Genomic DNA, 18866 nt, shown 5'->3' on the forward strand with positions numbered 1-18866 from the left:
AGTAAGCGCTTAATAAATGCCATCAGAGAAGAAGGGCCAGGGTTACCAGAGGACAGGGAAGGAAGGGAGGGTGGAAGGGATAGAACCCCTGGGTCGGAATCCTGGGCTCGGAAATCATTTTGTCCAGAGGCCATCTCGTCCCCGCCTCGTCCCGATCTTATAAATCTCCAGGCAGGAAGCGGACATAAGTTGTTCCGGCCTGTGACCTGTTTCAGCGTTCTGACAATCTTAAGGTCTGGAAGTTCATCCTTCTAACAAAAAGCCTTCCTGCCAGTCTCGGTCCATCTCTTCCGGCCCGTCTTCGATGGAGACGGAGAGCGGCCGAACATCAGCCTCCTTAAAACAACTCTTCAACCTGGATGCCGCGTTTCCCCTTCTCACCCTCCCTGAATTGGGTCCTCACTTTGGTCGAGCGGCCTACCAGCGTGATGGGAATGATGGCAGTGACAAGAACAAGGGCTTCGGGTTGGGGGGCTAGGGTGCCTTCGCATCTAGAGATCTCCGCAACTGGAGATCTCACCCTGACAACAGGGAGATCTCACTCTGACAACTGAGTATGGCTCAGTGTATCCGGGCAGATCACATCACCTAAAGAGGCTTCCATCTTGTCATCAGGCAAAAGAGGCGACCACGAGTTCTTGCATCGGGGCAATATACTGGAAGCCCTGGACTAAATAGCGGTCCCTGTTTTTTCAAATTTGATCCCCAAAGGACGCCAGACCCTCTGGTAACCCATCTCAGATTTGGGGAGGGAGAAACAATCTGGTCTCCCCCAGCCTCTATTTATTTATTTTATTTGTACATATTTATTCTATTTATTTTATTTTGTTAATATATTTTGTTTTGTCGTCTGTCTCCCCCTTCTAGAATGTGAGCCCGCTGTTGGGTAGGGACCGTCTCTATATGTTACTGACTTGTACTTCCCAAGCGCTTAGTACAGTGCTCGGCACACAGTAAGCGCTCAATAAATACGACTGAATGAATGAATGAATGAGCATTTTGTCAGACGAGAAGTAGGAAGCGGAAACTCTGGAGAAGCAGCGCGGCTCAATGGAAAGAGCACGGGTTTTGGAGTCAGAGGTCGTGGGTTCGAAACCCAGCTCGGCCAACTGTCAGCTGTGTGAGTTTGGGCAAGTCACTTCACTCCTCTGTGCCTCATCTGTCGAATGGGGATGAAAGACTGTGAGCCCCCTGTGGGACCTGATCACCTTGTAAACTCCCCAGCGCTTAGAACAGTGCTTTGCACATAGTAAGCGCTTAATAAACGTCATAGAAAAAAAACTCTAGCAACTTAGAGTAGCAGTCTAGCGGGGGGGGTCCAGAGATCAAGGAAAAAACACTGTTAGGAGCCCCGTCCCAAGGCTTGCAAACAGACTGCGGGAGGGAGGGAGGGAGGGGCGGAGGTCAGGACCAGACCTGGGAAATCAGACGGGGAAACGGGTGGTCCGAAAGGTGTAGGAAAGGGGGCAAGAGGGGGATAGCGGAAATGCGGAGAGGGGCCGGTTCTAGAGTCCCGACCTGCTTGGAAAAGGAGTCCTCGAGTTCGGTGATGTCGTTGGAGAACTCCCCCGAGGTGGTGATGGAGCTGCCCCCGTCGATGCCGCCGCAAGAGCCACCATAGGGGAGGCCCCGCTCCAGCCGGTGGGTGCGGGCCCCGGACATGGCACTCTCGTCCAGCGAGGCGGGCTTGCCCTCGAAGTACGCGGCGTTCTGACTCTTCTCGTACTCCTCGAAGGAGAACTGCATGCGCATGTTGGACAGGATGATGCGGCGGGACATGCGGCTCTCGGAAGCCGAGCTGCGCAGCCGCTCGAAGTTCTTGTTCATGCGGTACTGGCGGAAGGCGGTCTGGATGGTGCGGGCTGCTCGCCGGCTGAGAAAGGAGCCCCCGTACTTCCGCTCCAGCATCTCCACCTGTCATGGAGGGGGGAAGATTCGCTGAGCAATCCAAGGTAGCAGCAGCCCGGAGATCCACCGTCCTGCCCCTTTCCGAGCGGCTCTTCCCCCCCCGAGCCCCAGCTCTCCAACCGGCTCCCTCTGCCACCCGCCTCCGTCGCTTCATTCCCACCACTGGATCCCGATTCCGACATCTCCCCGCCTTCAAAGCCCTACAAAAATAATTCCTCCCCCAAGAGGCCTTTCCTGACTAAGCCCTCCCTTCCCTTTCCCTTTCAGTGGAAGCCCTCCCTTCCCCAGCATGGCTCGGTGGAAAGAGCCTGGGCTTGGGAGTCAGAGGTCATGGGATCGAATCCCGGCTCCGCCCCTTTCATTCAATCGTATTTATTGAGCGCTTACTGTGTGCAGAGCACTGTACTAGGCGCTTGGGAAGTCCAAGTTGGCAACATATAGAGACGGTCCCTACCCAACGGCGGGCTCACAGTCTAGAAACTTGTCAGCTGCTTGACCCCGGGCAAGCCACTTCTCTGTGCCTCAGTCACCTCATCTGTAAAATGGGGATTAAGACTGTGAGCCCCACGTGGGACCACCTGATTACCTTGTATCCCCCAGTGCTTAGAACAGTGCTTTGCACATAGTAAGCGCTTAACAAATACCACTGTTATTATTATGAGAAGCAGCGTGGCTCAGTGGAAAGAGCCCGGGCTTTGGAGTCAAACTTCGTGGGTTCAAATCCCGGCTCCGCCGCTTGTCAGCTGGGTGACTTTGGGCAAGCCACTTCACTTCTCTGGGCCTCAGTTACCTCATCTGGAAAATGCAGATGAAGACTGTGAGCCCCCCGTGGGACCACCTGATCACCTTGTAACCTCCCTAGCGCTTAGAACAGTGCTTTGCACATAGTAAGCCCTTAATAAATGCTATCATTATTATTATTATCATTCCCCTATCTACCCAACCTTTGGTGTCGCTTAAGCAATATGTTTGTACATAGTTATTTCTCTATTTATTTATTTATTTTAGTTGTACATCTCTATTCTATTTATTTTATTTTCTTGGTATGTTTGGTTTTGCTCTCTGTCTCCCCCTTTGAGACTGTGAGCCCACTATTGGGCAGGGACCGTCTCTATATGTTGCCAACTTGTACTTCCCAAGCGTTTAGTCCAGTGCTCTGCACACAGTAAGTGCTCAATAAATATGATTGATGATGATGACTTCGATAACCATCCCCTCTCCCAAGGCCCACAGCTTTTATGCCCACATCCTGATATTCTGCCCCTTCCCCTATCTGTAATTTATTTTCACGTCCGTCTCCCCCCTCTAGTCTCTGAAGTTCCTCGCGGGCAGGGACCATGGCAACCAACCGCATTGTACTGTACCCTCCCAAGTGCTCAGTACAGCGCTTCTGTGCACAGTAGGCGCTCAGTAAGTACTCCTGATTCAATCACCGATCTGCCCTCGCCGCCTCGTCAAAAGCCTGTGTGCTTTCACCCTTCACGGCCCTGCTTCCCTTCACGGCCCTGCTGAGAGCTCACCTCTTCCAGGAGGCCTTCCCAGACTGAGCCCCTTCTTTCCTCTCCCCCTCGTCCCCCTCTCCATCCCCCCGTCTTACCTCCTTCCCTTCCCCACAGCACCTGTATATATGTATATATGGTTGTACATATTTATTACTCTATTTATTTATTTATTTATTTTACTTGTACATTTCTATCCTACTTATTTTATTTTGTTGGTATGTTTGGTTCTGTTCTCTGTCTCCCCCTTTTAGACTGTGAGCCCACTGTTGGGTAGGGACTGTCTCTGTGTGATGCCAATTTGTACTTCCCAAGCACTTAGTACAGTGCTCTGCACATAGTAAGCGCTCAATAAATACGATTGATTGATTGATTGATTTCACCCGGCCACAATCCCCGAGCCCATTCAAAAAAAGGTTTCCCTCTGCGTGTCCCCCTGACTTCCGACAACCGCGTCCCACAGTCCACCGTTGGCCCCATCCTCCTCTCACGACCCCTTCCCTTGAGTCTCCCACTGTCGGCGCTCCCCTCCGCCCCTCCAACCACCCCCTCTTTCCCTTCCCCCCCCCAAACCTTCTTGTCCTGCAGGTCTGTGGAGAGTTCATAGCTGTCGGACAGGGCCTTCGAACGTTTGATCTCCTCCTCCTCCTGCTTGCGCAGGGCCACACTGGCAGGTTGCAGGCGGGCCCGCTGGGCCCAGGGCAGACCGCCGGGTGGGCCGGGCATGTGAGAGGCGGGTGGCGGCAGGTCGTAGGGGTCGGCTCCCTTTCCCAGCTCACTGCAGCGGTAGGGGGGCTGGCTGCCTGGGCTATCCCCCACGGGGCCCAAGTCACCGCCCTGGACATCTCCCTCCACACTGCGGAGGCAAGGCGGAAAATGGTGAGGCGCTCGCCTGGACAACTCCGACAAAATCTCTTCTGTTTAGAAATCCGTGTCCAAGACCTGGAGCCAGGAACTACGATCCTGGAGCCAGGAGATATCGCCGGCCCACGTCATCCCCCGGGCCTGGAATGCCCTCCCTCTGCCCATCCGCCAAGCTAGCTCTCTTCCTCCCTTCAAGGCCCTGCTGAGAGCTCACCACCTCCAGGAGGCCTTCCCAGACTGAGCCCCTTCCTTCCTCTCCCCCTCGTCCCCCTCTCCATCCCCCCATCTTACCTCCTTCCCTTCCCCACAGCACCTGTATAGATGTATATATGTTTGTACATATTTATTACTCTATTTATTTTACTTGTACATATCTATCCTACTTATTTTATTTTGTTAGTATGTTTGGTTTTGTTCTCTGTCTCCCCCTTTTAGACTGTGAGCCCACTGTTGGGTAGGGACTGTCTCTATATGTTGCCAATTTGTACTTCCCAAGCGCTTAGTCCAGTGCTCTGCACATAGTAAGCGCTCAATAAATACGATTGATGATGATGATGATGATGATGATGATGATGATCCCAGAATCCCACAAGTCCCTCCCAAGCCTGCTCACGCCAGCTTCCCTGCCTTGGGTGCTATTGGGATTTCTTGGGGAAGAGCAGATTGTATGGGATGTGGAGGAGGGAACTGTCAACAGGGCTCCTGAGCCCCTCTCCCTTTCCCTCTAATCAATCAATCAATCGTATTTATTGAGCTCTTACTGTGGGCAGAGCACTGTACTAAGCACTTGGGAAGTCCAAGTTGGCAACATATAGAGGCAGTCCCTACCCAACAGTGGGCTCACAGTCTAGAAGGGGGAGACAGAGAACAAAACAAAACATACTAACAAAATAAAATAAATAGAATAGGTATGTACAAGTAAAATAAAAAAAGAGAATAATAAATACGTACAAACATATATACATATATACAGGTATATACATATATACAGGTCTACTGGGGTCTGAACAGCCACTTCAACCTGTATAGAGGGATTAGGGTAAGAACACAAAACACACACACACACCCCAAGGCAAATGAGACAGACACACCACGGGGATACTGCTGTGGATATACACGGGGAAGCGGTGTGGACTAGTGGAAAGAGCACGGGCTGGCAGTCGGAGGATCTGGGTTCTAATCCCAGCACCACCACTTGTCTGCTGTGCGACTCTTGGGCAACTCACCCAACTCCTCTGGGCCTCAATTACCTCCTCCGTAAAATGGGGATTAATGTGAACCCACGTGGGACACGGACTGCGTCCAACCTGATGAGCTTGTATCTACCCCAGTGTTTAGTGCAGTGCCTGGCACATAGTAAGCACTTAACAAATACCACAAATAACAACAAAAAAAAAAAAGCATAGAGAGGGAACATGCATGGAGATCCGGTAAAACCCTAAAGACAAGAGACAATTAGTGTGATACTTAAAGACTCAGACATAAGATTCAAGAAGAAACGGGGCCACAGACCAACACACCCACACAATAACATAGGGTAGATACAATCTGTGCCTATGTACACGCTTTAGCCCATGCTGTCTCTCACATACACACCCAGACCCACACATGAATCTGGAAGCACGAGGTAGACATCAACTCTTGAGATGACGATCATATCCCTACTGAGAGCTCACCTCCTCCAGGAGGCCTTCCCAGACTGAGCCCCCTCCTTCCTCTCCCCCCTCGCCTTACCTCCTTCCCCTCCCCACAGCACCTGTATATATGTACATATGTTTGTACGGATTTATTACTCTATTTTATTTGTACATATCTATTCTATTTATTTTATTTTGTTATTATGTTTTGTTCTCTGTCTCCCCCTTCTAGACTGTGAGCCCGCTGTTGGGTAGGGCCCGTCTCTAGATGTTGCCAACTTGGACTTCCCAAGCGCTTAGTACAGTGCTCTGCACACGGTAAGCGCTCAATAACTATGACTGAATGAATGACTGAATCCTATTCCACCCAGAACCACTTCCAACTGGGGACCTGGGGAGGAATTACCACTTCTTCCACCCTCCCAGCTGTTCCTCGGCCTGGCTTCTGTCCTTCCTTCTCACCCCACTTTGAACATCACGGGGTTAATTTTACTCGGAGAACCAGCCCAACCAGTTCTGAGAGCAGGTACCATGCCCACTCCGCCAGCCACTGGGTTATTATATAAATATCATCTTTCAGTGCCCAGGAGGAATCTCTAGCACTGGTGGGATCTGAGACGCTTGGATCTCCACATCCCATTGAGAATTCCCACTGGGGGTTCCCAGTGGCAAGCAGGTCTTCTCAGGGACACAAGGAAGTCCTTCGCAGAATCTGTTGTCCCTGGCATGGTGACTCTGGGCACCTCAAACCGATCCTAACATCTTCAGTCAACTAATAATGGACAACTTCCACAGATCTTATTGTTCCTTGGCACACGGGCCCCCAGCCACCTGACGCAGAACCTAGCACATTGACCTTAATTACCTCATTTGAACCTTGGGTCTCCGACACCCCGAATCCAGGCACCTCAGGCAGAATCCAGAGTCTCTGGCCAACAGGAATATTATAATAGGAATCTTTTCTCACAAAATGCTGCCCACTCTCCAGTGGGAGTGAAGGCAGAGAAAAGGAGACAGGCTCTAATTTCCTCCAGGTGCTGCCAATTTCCCCTCCTCTACCACAAGTCACCTCACCAGCTGAAGCTGGAGTTCCTGATTCCCCGCTTCCCAGCAACCAAGAAAGAGTTCAAATCCAAATGTCAGGGCAAGCCAGTGGAAAGAGCATGGGCGTCTTAGGACCGCCACATATCCGCGGTGTGACCTTGGCCAAGTCACTTAATTTCTCTGTGCCTCAGTTCCTTCCTCTGCAAAATGGGGTTTCAATACCTGTTCTCCCTCCTGCTTAAGACTGCGCTCCCCATGTGGGATCTGATTATCAATCAATCGTATTTATTGAGCACTTACTGTGTGCAGAGCACTGTATTAAGCGCTTGGGAAGTACAAGTTGGCAACGTATAGAGACAGTCCCTACCCAACAGTGGGCTCACAGTCTAGAAGGGGGAGACAGAGAACAAAACCAAACATATTAACAAAATAAAATAAATAGAATAGATATGTACAAATAAAATAGAGTAATAAATATGTACAAACATATATCCAGGTGTTGTGGGGAAGGGAAGGAAGTAAGACGGGGGGATGGAGAGGGGGACGAGGGGGAGAGGAAGGAAGGGGCTCAGTCTGGGAAGGCCTCCTGGAGGAGGTGACCTCTCAGATTATCCTGTGTCTACCCCAGTGCTTGGCACGTAGTAAGCGCCTAACAAATATCACGGTTATTATTTTACGACCCCTGAAAAACTGCTGCTCGCAAAGCCCCGCCATGGGCTTCCTGCCCCTCCTTCCCTCATCCCGGGGGATCCTCACATGTAGAGGGCTGCTCTGCGAGGGAATTTCTTCTTCTTCCTCATCTCCTCTTCCTCCCCTCTCTGCTCCCAGGGATGGCAGAGGGATGTGCAACGGGGTGAGGAAAGGGGCGCCCCGCAAAGAACACCGAGAGCCAAGTGTAAGTGTGGGCCGGGCGGTGTTTGTATCCCTGGCAGGCAGGACCTATCCCTAGGGGCCTGGTGGAATTTTAGGCCCCGGTTTCTTCCGGCCCTCCCTTCCCGGTGCCCTGGCAACCCTGGGGCCTCTTCTCCGATGATTCGCTCTTTAGGTACCATGGCAACTGGGCTGCCAGGTAACAGGACTAGCTAGTCAAGGCACCACAGAGCTCCTGCCCGGAGATCCCCCTCACCATCCCATCCTTTTCCTTCCCACCCTATGCCCAGTTCCGGGGGTGGGGAGGAGGACCCCCAGAAGACGAGGAGGAAAAGCTGCATCCCGGATCGACCCGGGAAATCAGTGGGAGACTCTGCACTGCTCTCACCATCTCAGGGACTGCCTGCTGGCAGGAGGGATTGAAAAGACCGAGTGCAAGGCCCGTGCCTGACACGATGCAAAGGCTGCACGGGATTAAAAGGGGGGGAACGTTCCTCTATTTTGGGAGACGGGGTGGGGAAGGGAACGTGATGATGAGGCAAGATGAGGAAGAAAGCGAGAGTCACTGGCAAAGCCTGGCACTTCGGCTCATCCACCCGAGGTCTCCTCCCCATGGTAATCTCTCTCCACAGAGGCCCTGACCCTACGGCCCCTCGAAAATCACGATGCCCACATTTTATCCATCTCTGTATTTTCTGGGTGGGAAGTCTGGCCGGGAAGATGGGCTTCGACTGGCACCTGTCTACATGTTTTGTTATGTTTTGTTGTCTGTCTCCCCCTTCTAGACTGTGAGCCCGTTGTTCGGTAGGGACTGTATACGTTGCCGACTTGTACTTCCCAAGCACTTAGTGCAGTGCTCTGCACACAGTAAGCGCTCAATAAATGCGACTGATTGAATGAATGAATAGTTCTAGTGTGAAGGCAGCTTTCCCCTAGCCTTTCCACAGGCTCCCCAGGTTCGTCCACCAGAACAGACCAGAAAGCAGCAGAGGAGGCAACCCCGGGGCCATTGTTGGAAGGAGCAGCTGACAGCAAACGCCGGGAGCTGGGGCAGAGGGGTGAGCCCTGGGTTACTGAGGGATTGATCATCCTCGAAGAGCCGCGATCTGGGAGTACAGCGGGAATACGAGGAGCACAGCGGGCTGCTCGGGCTAGCCGATCCAAGGAGGGAAACAGAACGGACGAGTCGGCTCTGGGGGCACCGACTCTGCGGGGGGAAGAGGGGCGGTGATGGACGGCTCCAAGCTGGGGGCGAAGCACCGCTGCTGTCGTGGGGTTGGACACGGCTTTCCCAGGTCTGGGAAAAGCTCACCAAGGGCCAGGCAAAGCTTTTCCGAGGTTAGGAAAGGCTCTCCTGGATCCAAGATGAGGCTTTCCTGGGGCTGGGCAAGGCTCTCCTAGGGCCAGACAAGGTTTTCCCGGGGTTGGTCAAGGCTTTTTTTAGGGGCAGATTAGGCTTTCTCGGAGCCAGGTTAAGGTTTTCCTGGATCCAGACAAGGCTTTCCCGGGGCCAGGTTAAGGTTTTCCGGCATCCAGACAAGGTTTTCCCAGGGCCAGGGTAAGGTTTTCCTGGATCCAGACAAGGTTTTCCCAGGGCCAGGGTAAGGTTTTCCTGGATCCAGACAAGGCTTTCCCGGGGCCAGTTCAAGGTTTTCTGGCATCCAGACAAGGCTTTCCCAGGGCCAGGGTAAGGTTTTCCGGCATCCAGACAAGGCTTTCTCTGTACCAGATTACGGATTTCCTGGGTCCAGACAATGTTTTCTCAGGGCCAGGTTAAGGTTTTCCTGCATCCAGACGAGGCTTTCCTGGGGCCAGGGTAAGGTTTTCCTGGGTCGAGATAAGGCTTTCTCAGTACCAGATTAAGGTTTTCCTGGGTCCAGATAAGGCTTTCTCGGTACCAGATTAAGGTTTTCCTGGTCTAGACAAGGCTTTCCTGGGACCACGTTAAGGCTTTCCTGCATCCAGACAAGGCTTTCCCGGGGGGCAGGTTAAGGTTTTCCTGGGACCAGACAAGGCTTTCCCAGGTGCAGACAAGGTTAAGGTTTTCCTGCATCCAGACAAGGCTTTCCCAGGACCAGGTTAAGGTTTTCCTGCGTCCAGACAAGGCGTTCCCGGGGCCAGGGTAAGGTTTTCCTGGGTCCAGACAAGGCTTTCCCGGGGCCAGGGTAAGGTTTTCCTGGGTCCAGACAAGGCGTTCCCGGGGCCAGGGTAAGGTTTTCCTGCGTCCAGACAGGGCTTTCCCGGGGCCAGGTTAAGGTTTCCATGGGTCCAGACAGGGCTTTCCCGGGACCAGGTTAAGATTTTCCTGTGTCCAAGCCAAGGCGTTCCCGGGGCCAGGGTAAGGTTTTCCTGCGTCCAGACAGGGCTTTCCCGGGGCCAGGGTAAGGTTTCCATGGGTCCAGACAAGGCTTTCCCGGGACCAGGTTAAGATTTTCCTGCGTCCAGACAAAGCGTTCCCGGGGCCTGGGTAAGGTTTTCCTACCTCCAGACAAAGCTTTCCCAGGGTCAGGTTAAGGTTTTCCTGGGTCCAGACAGGGCTTTCCCGGGGCCAGGTTAAGGTTTTCCTGGGTCCAGACAGGGCTTTCCCGGGGCCAGGGTAAGGTTTTCCTGCGTCCAGACAAGGCGTTCCCGGGGCCAGGTTAAGGTTTTCCTACGTCCAGACAGGGCTTTCCCGGGGCCAGGGTAAGGTTTCCCTACGTCCAGACAAAGCTTTCCCGGGCCCATGTTAAGGTTTTCCTGGGTCCAGACTGGGCTTTCCCGGGGCCAGGTTAAGCTTTTCCACGTCCACACAAGGCTTTCCCGGGGCCGGGTTAAGGTTTTCCTACATCCAGACAAAGCTTTCCCGGGGCCAGACAAGGCTCTCCCGGGACCAGGTTAGGGTTTTCCCAGGCTTTCCCAGGGCCGGGCTGGAGCCACACAGGGCGTTCCTGGGATCAAGTCAAGGGTCTCCGGGGCCTGGCAAGGTTTTCCAGGGGGGAGAGAGGGAAGAAGGGGGTGGGAGGGGGGGCTTACCAATGGAGGAGCTTCTGCTGCAGGAGGGTGGGCGCCTTGTCGGAGGCGCAATGCAGGCACCACATGCCTGGGGGCACCGGGGGCACCGGGGGCACCGGGGTCAGCGTTGGGCAGCGGGCGAGGCGGCTCCTTCCTCCATGGCAGCGGCTCCGGGGCGGTGCCCAGCAAGGGGAGGAGACGATGGAGCCGAGCAGGAGCCGCCCCCCGCCTCCGACCCGCCCCTCACTCACTCATTCACTCACTCAATCCTATGTACTGAGCGCGCACCCCTGTCCTAAGCGCTTGGGAAAAAGTGCCAGGCGCCAGCCTTACCCTGGCCCCTGGAACGCCTCGCCTGGATGCAGGAAAACCTTAACCGGGCCCTGCCAAAACCCTGGAGGAGCGGCTTGGCTCCGTGGAAAGAGCCCGCGGTCGTGGGTTCGAATCCCACCACGGCCCCTTGTCTGCTGTGGGACCTTGGGCAAGGCACGGGGCCTCAGTGACCTCCTCTGTAAAATGGGAATAAAGACTGGGAGCCCCACGTCGGACAACTGGATCACCTTGTATCCCCCCCCAGCGCTTAGAACAGTGCTTTGAACATAGTAAGCGCTAAACAAATACCATTATTATTATGTAGTATTAAGTGCTTACAATGTGTCAAGCAGTGTTCTAAGTGCTATAATAATAATAATGACATTTATTAAGTGCTTACTATGTGCAAAACACTGTTCTAAGCGCTGGGGGGATACAAGGTGATCAAGTTGTCCCACGTGGGGCTCACAGTCTTCATCCCCATTTTACAGACAAGGTAACTGAGGCACAGAGAAGTTAAGTGCTTGTGGTCGGTGGGTCTGCTGTGTGATCTTGGGCAAGTCACTTCACTTCTCTGGGCCTCAGTTCCCTCATCTGGAAAATGGGGATGAAGTTAAGTGCTTGTGGTCGGTGGGTCTGCTGTGTGATCTTGGGCAAGTCACTTCACTTCTCTGGGCCTCAGTTCCCTCATCTGGAAAATGGGGATGAAGACTGGGAGCCCCACGTGGGACAACCTGATCACCTTGTATCCCCCCACCGAGCGCTTAGAACAGTGCTTTGCACATAGTAAGCGCTTAACAGATGCCATCATCATCATCATCATTGTCTGGACCTGGTCCCGACCCAACGACGGGCTCCCTGTCTAGAAGGGGGAGACGGACAGCAAAACAATCGTATTTATTGAGCACTGACTGTGTGCAGAGCACTGTCCTAAGCGCTTGGGAAAGTACGAATCACCAACAGATAATAATAATAATAGTGATGGCATTTATTAAGCGCTTACTATGTGCAAAGCACTGTTCTAAGCCCGGGGGAAGTTACACGGTGATCAGGTTGTCCCACGTGGGGCTCACAGTCTTCATCCCCATTTGACAGAGGAGGTCACTGAGGCCCAGAGAAGTGAAGTGACTTGCCCCAAGTCACACAGCTGACAGTTGGCAGGGCCAGGATTTGAACCCACAACCTCTGACTCCAAAGCCCGGGCTCTTTCCACTGAGCCACGCTGCTTCACTGATAGAGAAGACAGGGACAGATAGAGACGGTCCCTACCCAACAACGGGCTCCTGGTCTAGAAGGGGGAGACAGACAGCAAAACAATCGTATTTATTGAGCGCTGACTGTGTGCAGAGCACTGTCCTAAGCGCTTGGGAAAGTACGAATCGCCAACAGATAATAATAATAATAGTGATGGCAATTTTTAAGCGCTTACTATGTGCAAAGCAGTGTTCTAAGCCCAGGGGAGGTTACACAGTGATCAGGTTGTCCCATGTGGGGCTCACAGTCTTCATCCCCATTTGACAGAGGAGGTCACTGAGGCCCAGAGAAGTGAAGTGACTTGATCCAAGTCACACAGCTGACAGTTGGCAGAGTCAGGATTTGAACCCACGACCTCTGACTCCAAAGCCCGGGCTCTTTCCACTGAGCCACGCTGCTTCGCTGATAGAGCAGACAGAGACAGATAGAGACGGTCCCTACCCAACAACGGGCTCCTGGTCTAGAAGGGGGGAGACAGACAGCAAAACAATCGTATTTATTGAGCGCTGACTGTGTGCAGAGCACTGTCCTAAGCGCTTGGGAAAGTACGAATCACCAACAGATAATAATAATAATAGTGATGGCATTTATTAAGCGCTTACTATGTGCAAAGCACTGTTCTAAGCCCGGGGGAGGTTACACGGTGATCAGGTTGTCCCACGTGGGGCTCACAGTCTTCATCCCCATTTGACAGAGGAGGTCACTGAGGCCCAGAGAAGTGAAGTGACTTGACCCAAGTCACACAGCTGACAGTTGGCAGAGCCAGGATTTGAACCCACGACCTCTGACTCCAAAGCCCGGGCTCTTTCCACTGAGCCACGCTGCTTTGCTGATAGAGAAGACAGAGACAGATAGAGACAGTTCCTACCCAACAACGGGCTCCTGGTCTAGAAGTGGGGAGACAGACGGCAAAACAATCGTATTTACTGAGCGCTTACTGTGTGCGGAGCACTGTCCTAAGCGCTTGGGAAAGTATGAATCGCCAACAGAAAATAATAATAGTGAAGGCATTTATTAAGCGCTTACTATGTGCAAAGCACTGTTCTAAGCGCGGGGGAGGTTACACGGTGATCAGATTGTCCCACGTGGGGCTCACAGTCTTCATCCCCATTTGACAGAGGAGGTCACTGAGGCCCAGAGAAGTGACTTGCCCCAAGTCACACGGCTGACAGTTGGCAGAGTCAGGATTTGAACCCACGACCTCTGACTCCAAAGCCCGGGCTCTTTCCACTGAGCCACGCTGCTTCGCTGATAGAGCAGACAGAGACAGATAGAGACGGTCCCTACCCAACAACGGGCTCCTGGTCTAGAAGGGGGGAGACAGACAGCAAAACAATCGTATTTATTGAGCGCTGACTGTGTGCAGAGCACTGTCCTAAGCGCTTGGGAAAGTACGAATCACCAACAGATAATAATAATAATAGTGATGGCATTTATTAAGCGCTTACTATGTGCAAAGCACTGTTCTAAGCCCGGGGGAGGTTACACGGTGATCAGGTTGTCCCACGTGGGGCTCACAGTCTTCATCCCCATTTGACAGAGGAGGTCACTGAGGCCCAGAGAAGTGAAGTGACTTGACCCAAGTCACACAGCTGACAGTTGGCAGAGCCAGGATTTGAACCCACGACCTCTGACTCCAAAGCCCGGGCTCTTTCCACTGAGCCACGCTGCTTTGCTGATAGAGAAGACAGAGACAGATAGAGACAGTTCCTACCCAACAACGGGCTCCTGGTCTAGAAGTGGGGAGACAGACGGCAAAACAATCGTATTTACTGAGCGCTTACTGTGTGCGGAGCACTGTCCTAAGCGCTTGGGAAAGTATGAATCGCCAACAGAAAATAATAATAGTGAAGGCATTTATTAAGCGCTTACTATGTGCAAAGCACTGTTCTAAGCGCGGGGGAGGTTACACGGTGATCAGATTGTCCCACGTGGGGCTCACAGTCTTCATCCCCATTTGACAGAGGAGGTCACTGAGGCCCAGAGAAGTGACTTGCCCCAAGTCACACGGCTGACAGTTGGCAGAGCCAGGATTTGAACCCACGACCTCTGACTCCAAAGCCCGGGCTCTTTCCACTGAGCCACGCTGCTTCGCTGATAGAGAAGACAGAGACAGATAGAGACGGTCCCTACCCATCAACGGGCTCCTGGTCTAGAAGGGGGAGACAGACAGCAAAACAATCGTATTTACTGAGCGCTTACTGTGTGCGGAGCACTGTCGTAAGCGCTTCGGAAAGCACAAATCGGCAACAGATAGAGCCGGTCCCTACCCACCAACGGGCTCCCAGCCTAGAAGGGGGAGAATAATAATGGTATTTGTTAAGCACTTACTATGTGCCAAGCACTGTTCTAAGCATTGGCAAGGTGATCAGGTTGTCCCACATGGGGCTCACAGTCTTCATCCCCATTTTACAGATGAGGTATCTGAGGCCCAGAGACGTGAAGTGACTTGTCCAAAGTCACACAACTATTTATTTCTTTATTTTATTTGTACATATTTATTCTATTTATTTTATTTTGTTACTATGTTTGGTTTTATTGTCCGTCTCCCCCTTCTAGACTGTGAGCCCGCTGTTGGGTAGGGACCGTCTCTAGATGTTGCCAACTTGGACTTCCCAAGCGCTTAGTACAGTGCTCTGCACACAGCTCAATAAATATGATTGAATGAATGAATGAATGAAAGTGGCAGAGCGGGATTAGAACCCATGACCTCTGATTCCCAAACCTGGGCTCTTTGCCACTGACTGAGCCACACGCCTCCCCGCCCCGGGGAGACCCGTCCTCCAGCTCCAATCAATCAATCAATCAATCAATTAATCGTATTTATTGAGCTTCCGGGCCCCCACGCAGAAAGGAGAAAAGCACCTCCCAAATAACACCCCTGGAACTGCGTGCTCCGAGGCCAAAGGGCAGCACACACAGGTCACAGGCCTACAGAATATTATTATTATATATTATAATAATTATATTATATATATTATATATATTATATATATTATTATAATTATATTATAATATAATTATATTATTATTATAATAATAATGATGGCATTTGTTAAGCGCATACTATGTGCAAAGCACTGTTCTAAGCACTGGGGGGAGGGATACAAGGTAATAATAATAATGGCATTTATTTTAGACTGTGAGCCCACTGTTGGGTAGGGGCTGTCTCTATATGTTGCCAACTTGTACTTCCCAAGCGCTTAATACAGTGCTCTGCACACAGTAAGCACTCAATAAATACGATTGATTGATTGATTGATTGAGCGCTTACTGTGTGCAAAGCACTGTTCTAAGTGCTGGGGAGGATACAAGGTGATCATGTTGTCCCACCTGGGGCTCACAGTCTTAATCCCCATTTTACAGATGAGGTAACTGAGGCACACAAAGTTAAGTGACTTGCCCAAAGTCACTCAGCTGACAATTGGCAGAGCCAGGATTTGAACCCATGACATCCGACTCCAAAGCCCGTGCTCTTTCCACTGAGCCACGCTACATATCTATTCTATTTATTTTATTTTGTTAGTATGTTTGGTTTTGTTGTCTGTCTCCCCGTTCTAGACTGTGAGCCCGCTGTTGGGTAGGGACCATCTCTATATGTTGCCAACTTGGACTTCCCAAGCGCTTAGTACAGTGCTCTGCACACAGTAAGCGCTCAATAAATACGATTGATTGATTGATTGATAATCAGGCTGTCCCACGTGGTGCTCACAGTCTTCATCCCCATTTGAAAGATGAGGTCACTGAGGCCCAGAGAAGAGAAGCGACTTGCCCAAAGTCACACAGCTGACAAGTGGCGGAGCCGGGATTAGAACCCATGACCTCTGACTCCCAAGCCCGGGATCTTTCCACTAAGCCACGCTGCTTCTCAATAATAATAATAATAATGATGGTATTTATTAAGTGCTTACTATGTGCCAAGCACTGTTCTAAGTGCTGGGGTAGATACAACTATAATAATAATAATGATAGCATTTATTAATTGCTTACTATGTGCCAAGCACTGTTGTAAGTGCTGGGATAGATACAACAATAATAATAATAATTATGGTATTTGTTAAGCACTTACTATGTGCTAAGCACTGTTCTAATCGCTAAAGGTAATCAGGTTGTCCCACGTGGGGCTCACAGCCTTAATCCCCATTTTACAGGTAAGATAACTGAGGCCCAGAGAAGTTAAGTGACCTGCCCAAAGTCACACAGCTGACAAGTGGCAGAGCCGAGGTTAGAACCCACAACCTCTAACTCCCAAGCCTGTGCTCTTTCCACTATGCCATGGTATTTGTTAAGCGCTCACTATGTGCCAGGCACTGTACTAGGTGCTGGGGTGGATACAAGCTAATTCATTCATTCATTCAATCGTATTTATTGAGCGCTTACTGTGTGCAGAGCACTGTACTAAGTGCTTGGGAAGTACAAGTTGGCAACATAGAGAGACGGTCCCTACCCAACAGTGGGCTCACAGTCTAGAAGGGGGAGACAGACAACAAAACAAAACATATAAACCAAATAAAATAAATAGACTAAATATGTACAAGTAAAATAGAGTAATAAATATGTACAAACATATATACATATATACAGTACATATACATATACAGTACATATACATACATATACATACAAAACACATAAACCAAATAAAATAGACTAAATATGTACAAGTAAAATAGAGTAATAAATATGTACAAACATATATACATATACATACAGTACATATACATACATATATATGTACAAACATAAATAGTGATAAATATGTACAAACATACATACATATATACAGTACATATATACACACATATATATGTACAAACACATATACATATATATACATATATACAGTACATATATACATATACATATATATATGAAAGGTGCTTTGCACATAGTAAATCAGGTTAGACGCAGTCCCTGTCTCACAGAGGGTTCAATCTTAATCCCCATTTTACAGATGAGGTGACTGAGGCACAGAGAAGTGAAGTGACCTTGCCCAGGGCCATACAACAGACCAGGGGCAGAGCCTGGATTAGAACCCATGACCTTCTGACTCCCAACCTTGTAAATCGGGGTGTACGAACCCCAGCCCCCCGACCGCAAGCGGAAGTATCGTCCTCTCCCAAGCGTTTAGTGCAGTGCTCTGTGCGCAGGAAGCACTCAATAAATACGGAGTGAATAATAATAATAATAATAACAGCATTTATTAATCAATCAATCAATCATATTTATTGAGTGCTTACTGTGTGCAGAGCACTGTACTAAGCGCTTGGGACGTCCAAGTTGGCAACATATAGAGATTTATTAAGCGCTTACTCTGTGCAAAGCACTGTTCTAAGCGCTGGGGAGTTTACAAGTTGATCAGTTTGTCCCACGGGGGGCTCACAGTATTAATCCCCATTTCACAGATGAGGTCACTGAGGCCCAGAGAAGTTAAGCGATTTGCCCAAAGTCACACAGCTGACAGGTTTTACCCAGAATCCCCCCTTCTAGACTGTGAGCCCGCTGTCGGGTAGGGACCGCCTCTCCGTGTTGCCAACTTGTACCTCCCAAGCGCCTAGCACAGTGCTCTGCACACAGTAATGTGTAATCAATCAATCAATCAATCAATCGTATTTATTGAGCGCTTTCTGTGTGCAGAGCACTGTACTAAGCGCATGGGAAGTACAAGTTGGCAACATATAGAGACAGTCATCATCATCATCATGAATCGTATTTATTGAGCACTTACTGTGTGCAGAGCACTGGACTAAGCGCTTGGGAAGTACAATTTGGCAACATATGGAGACAGTCATCATCATCATCATCAATCGTATTTATTGAGCGCTTTCTGTGTGCAGAGCACTGGACTAAGTGCTTGGGAAGTACAAGTTGGCAACATATAGAGACAGTCATCATCATCAATCGTATTTATTGAGCGCTTACTGTGTGCAGAGCACTGGACTAAGCGCTTGGGAAGTCCAAGTTGGCAACATATAGAGACAGTCATCATCATCATCATCAATCGGATTTATTGAGCGCTTTCCGTGTGCACAGCACTGGACTAAGCGCTTGGGAAGTACAAGTTGGCAACATATAGAGACAGTCATCATCATCAATCGTATTTATTGAGCGCTTTCTGTGTGCAGAGCACTGGACTAAGCGCTTGGGAAGTACAAGGTGGCAACATATAGAGACGGTCCCTACCCAACAGTGGGCTCACAGTCTAAATAATAATAATAATAATAATAATAATAATAATAATAGCACTTATTAAGCGCTTACTATGTGCAAAGCACTGTTCTAAGCGCTGGCACTGTTTTAACTGAATGAAGTATGGCCTCAGAGCCCAGAGAGGGGGGTACCCAGCCGCGTGATGAATTTACAGGTGTTAGCCCCTGTCCGAGAGGGCGGCCCGCCCAATGTCCAGCAGAATGGCGTCCAGGACATGGATCCTCGTACCGTAACACGCCAAAAGGGGCAAGTGGGTTCTGGATCCCGCGTGGCAACA

At 50.6% G+C, this 18866-nt stretch overlaps 1 protein-coding gene across 1 annotated transcript in view; it reads right to left on the bottom strand.

Moving 5' to 3' along the window:
* IQSEC2 (IQ motif and Sec7 domain ArfGEF 2) overlaps positions 1-18866 on the bottom strand; it is a 133815-nt gene that overhangs the window by 16509 nt on the left and 98440 nt on the right. Inside the window, 2 exon segments of the mRNA XM_038747655.1 lie at positions 1519-1914; positions 3981-4263. Of these exon segments, the coding sequence (XP_038603583.1) occupies positions 1519-1914; positions 3981-4263 (679 nt within the window).

Source organism: Tachyglossus aculeatus, chromosome 6 (assembly GCF_015852505.1).
Source record: "Tachyglossus aculeatus isolate mTacAcu1 chromosome 6, mTacAcu1.pri, whole genome shotgun sequence".
NCBI lineage: Eukaryota > Metazoa > Chordata > Mammalia > Monotremata > Tachyglossidae > Tachyglossus > Tachyglossus aculeatus.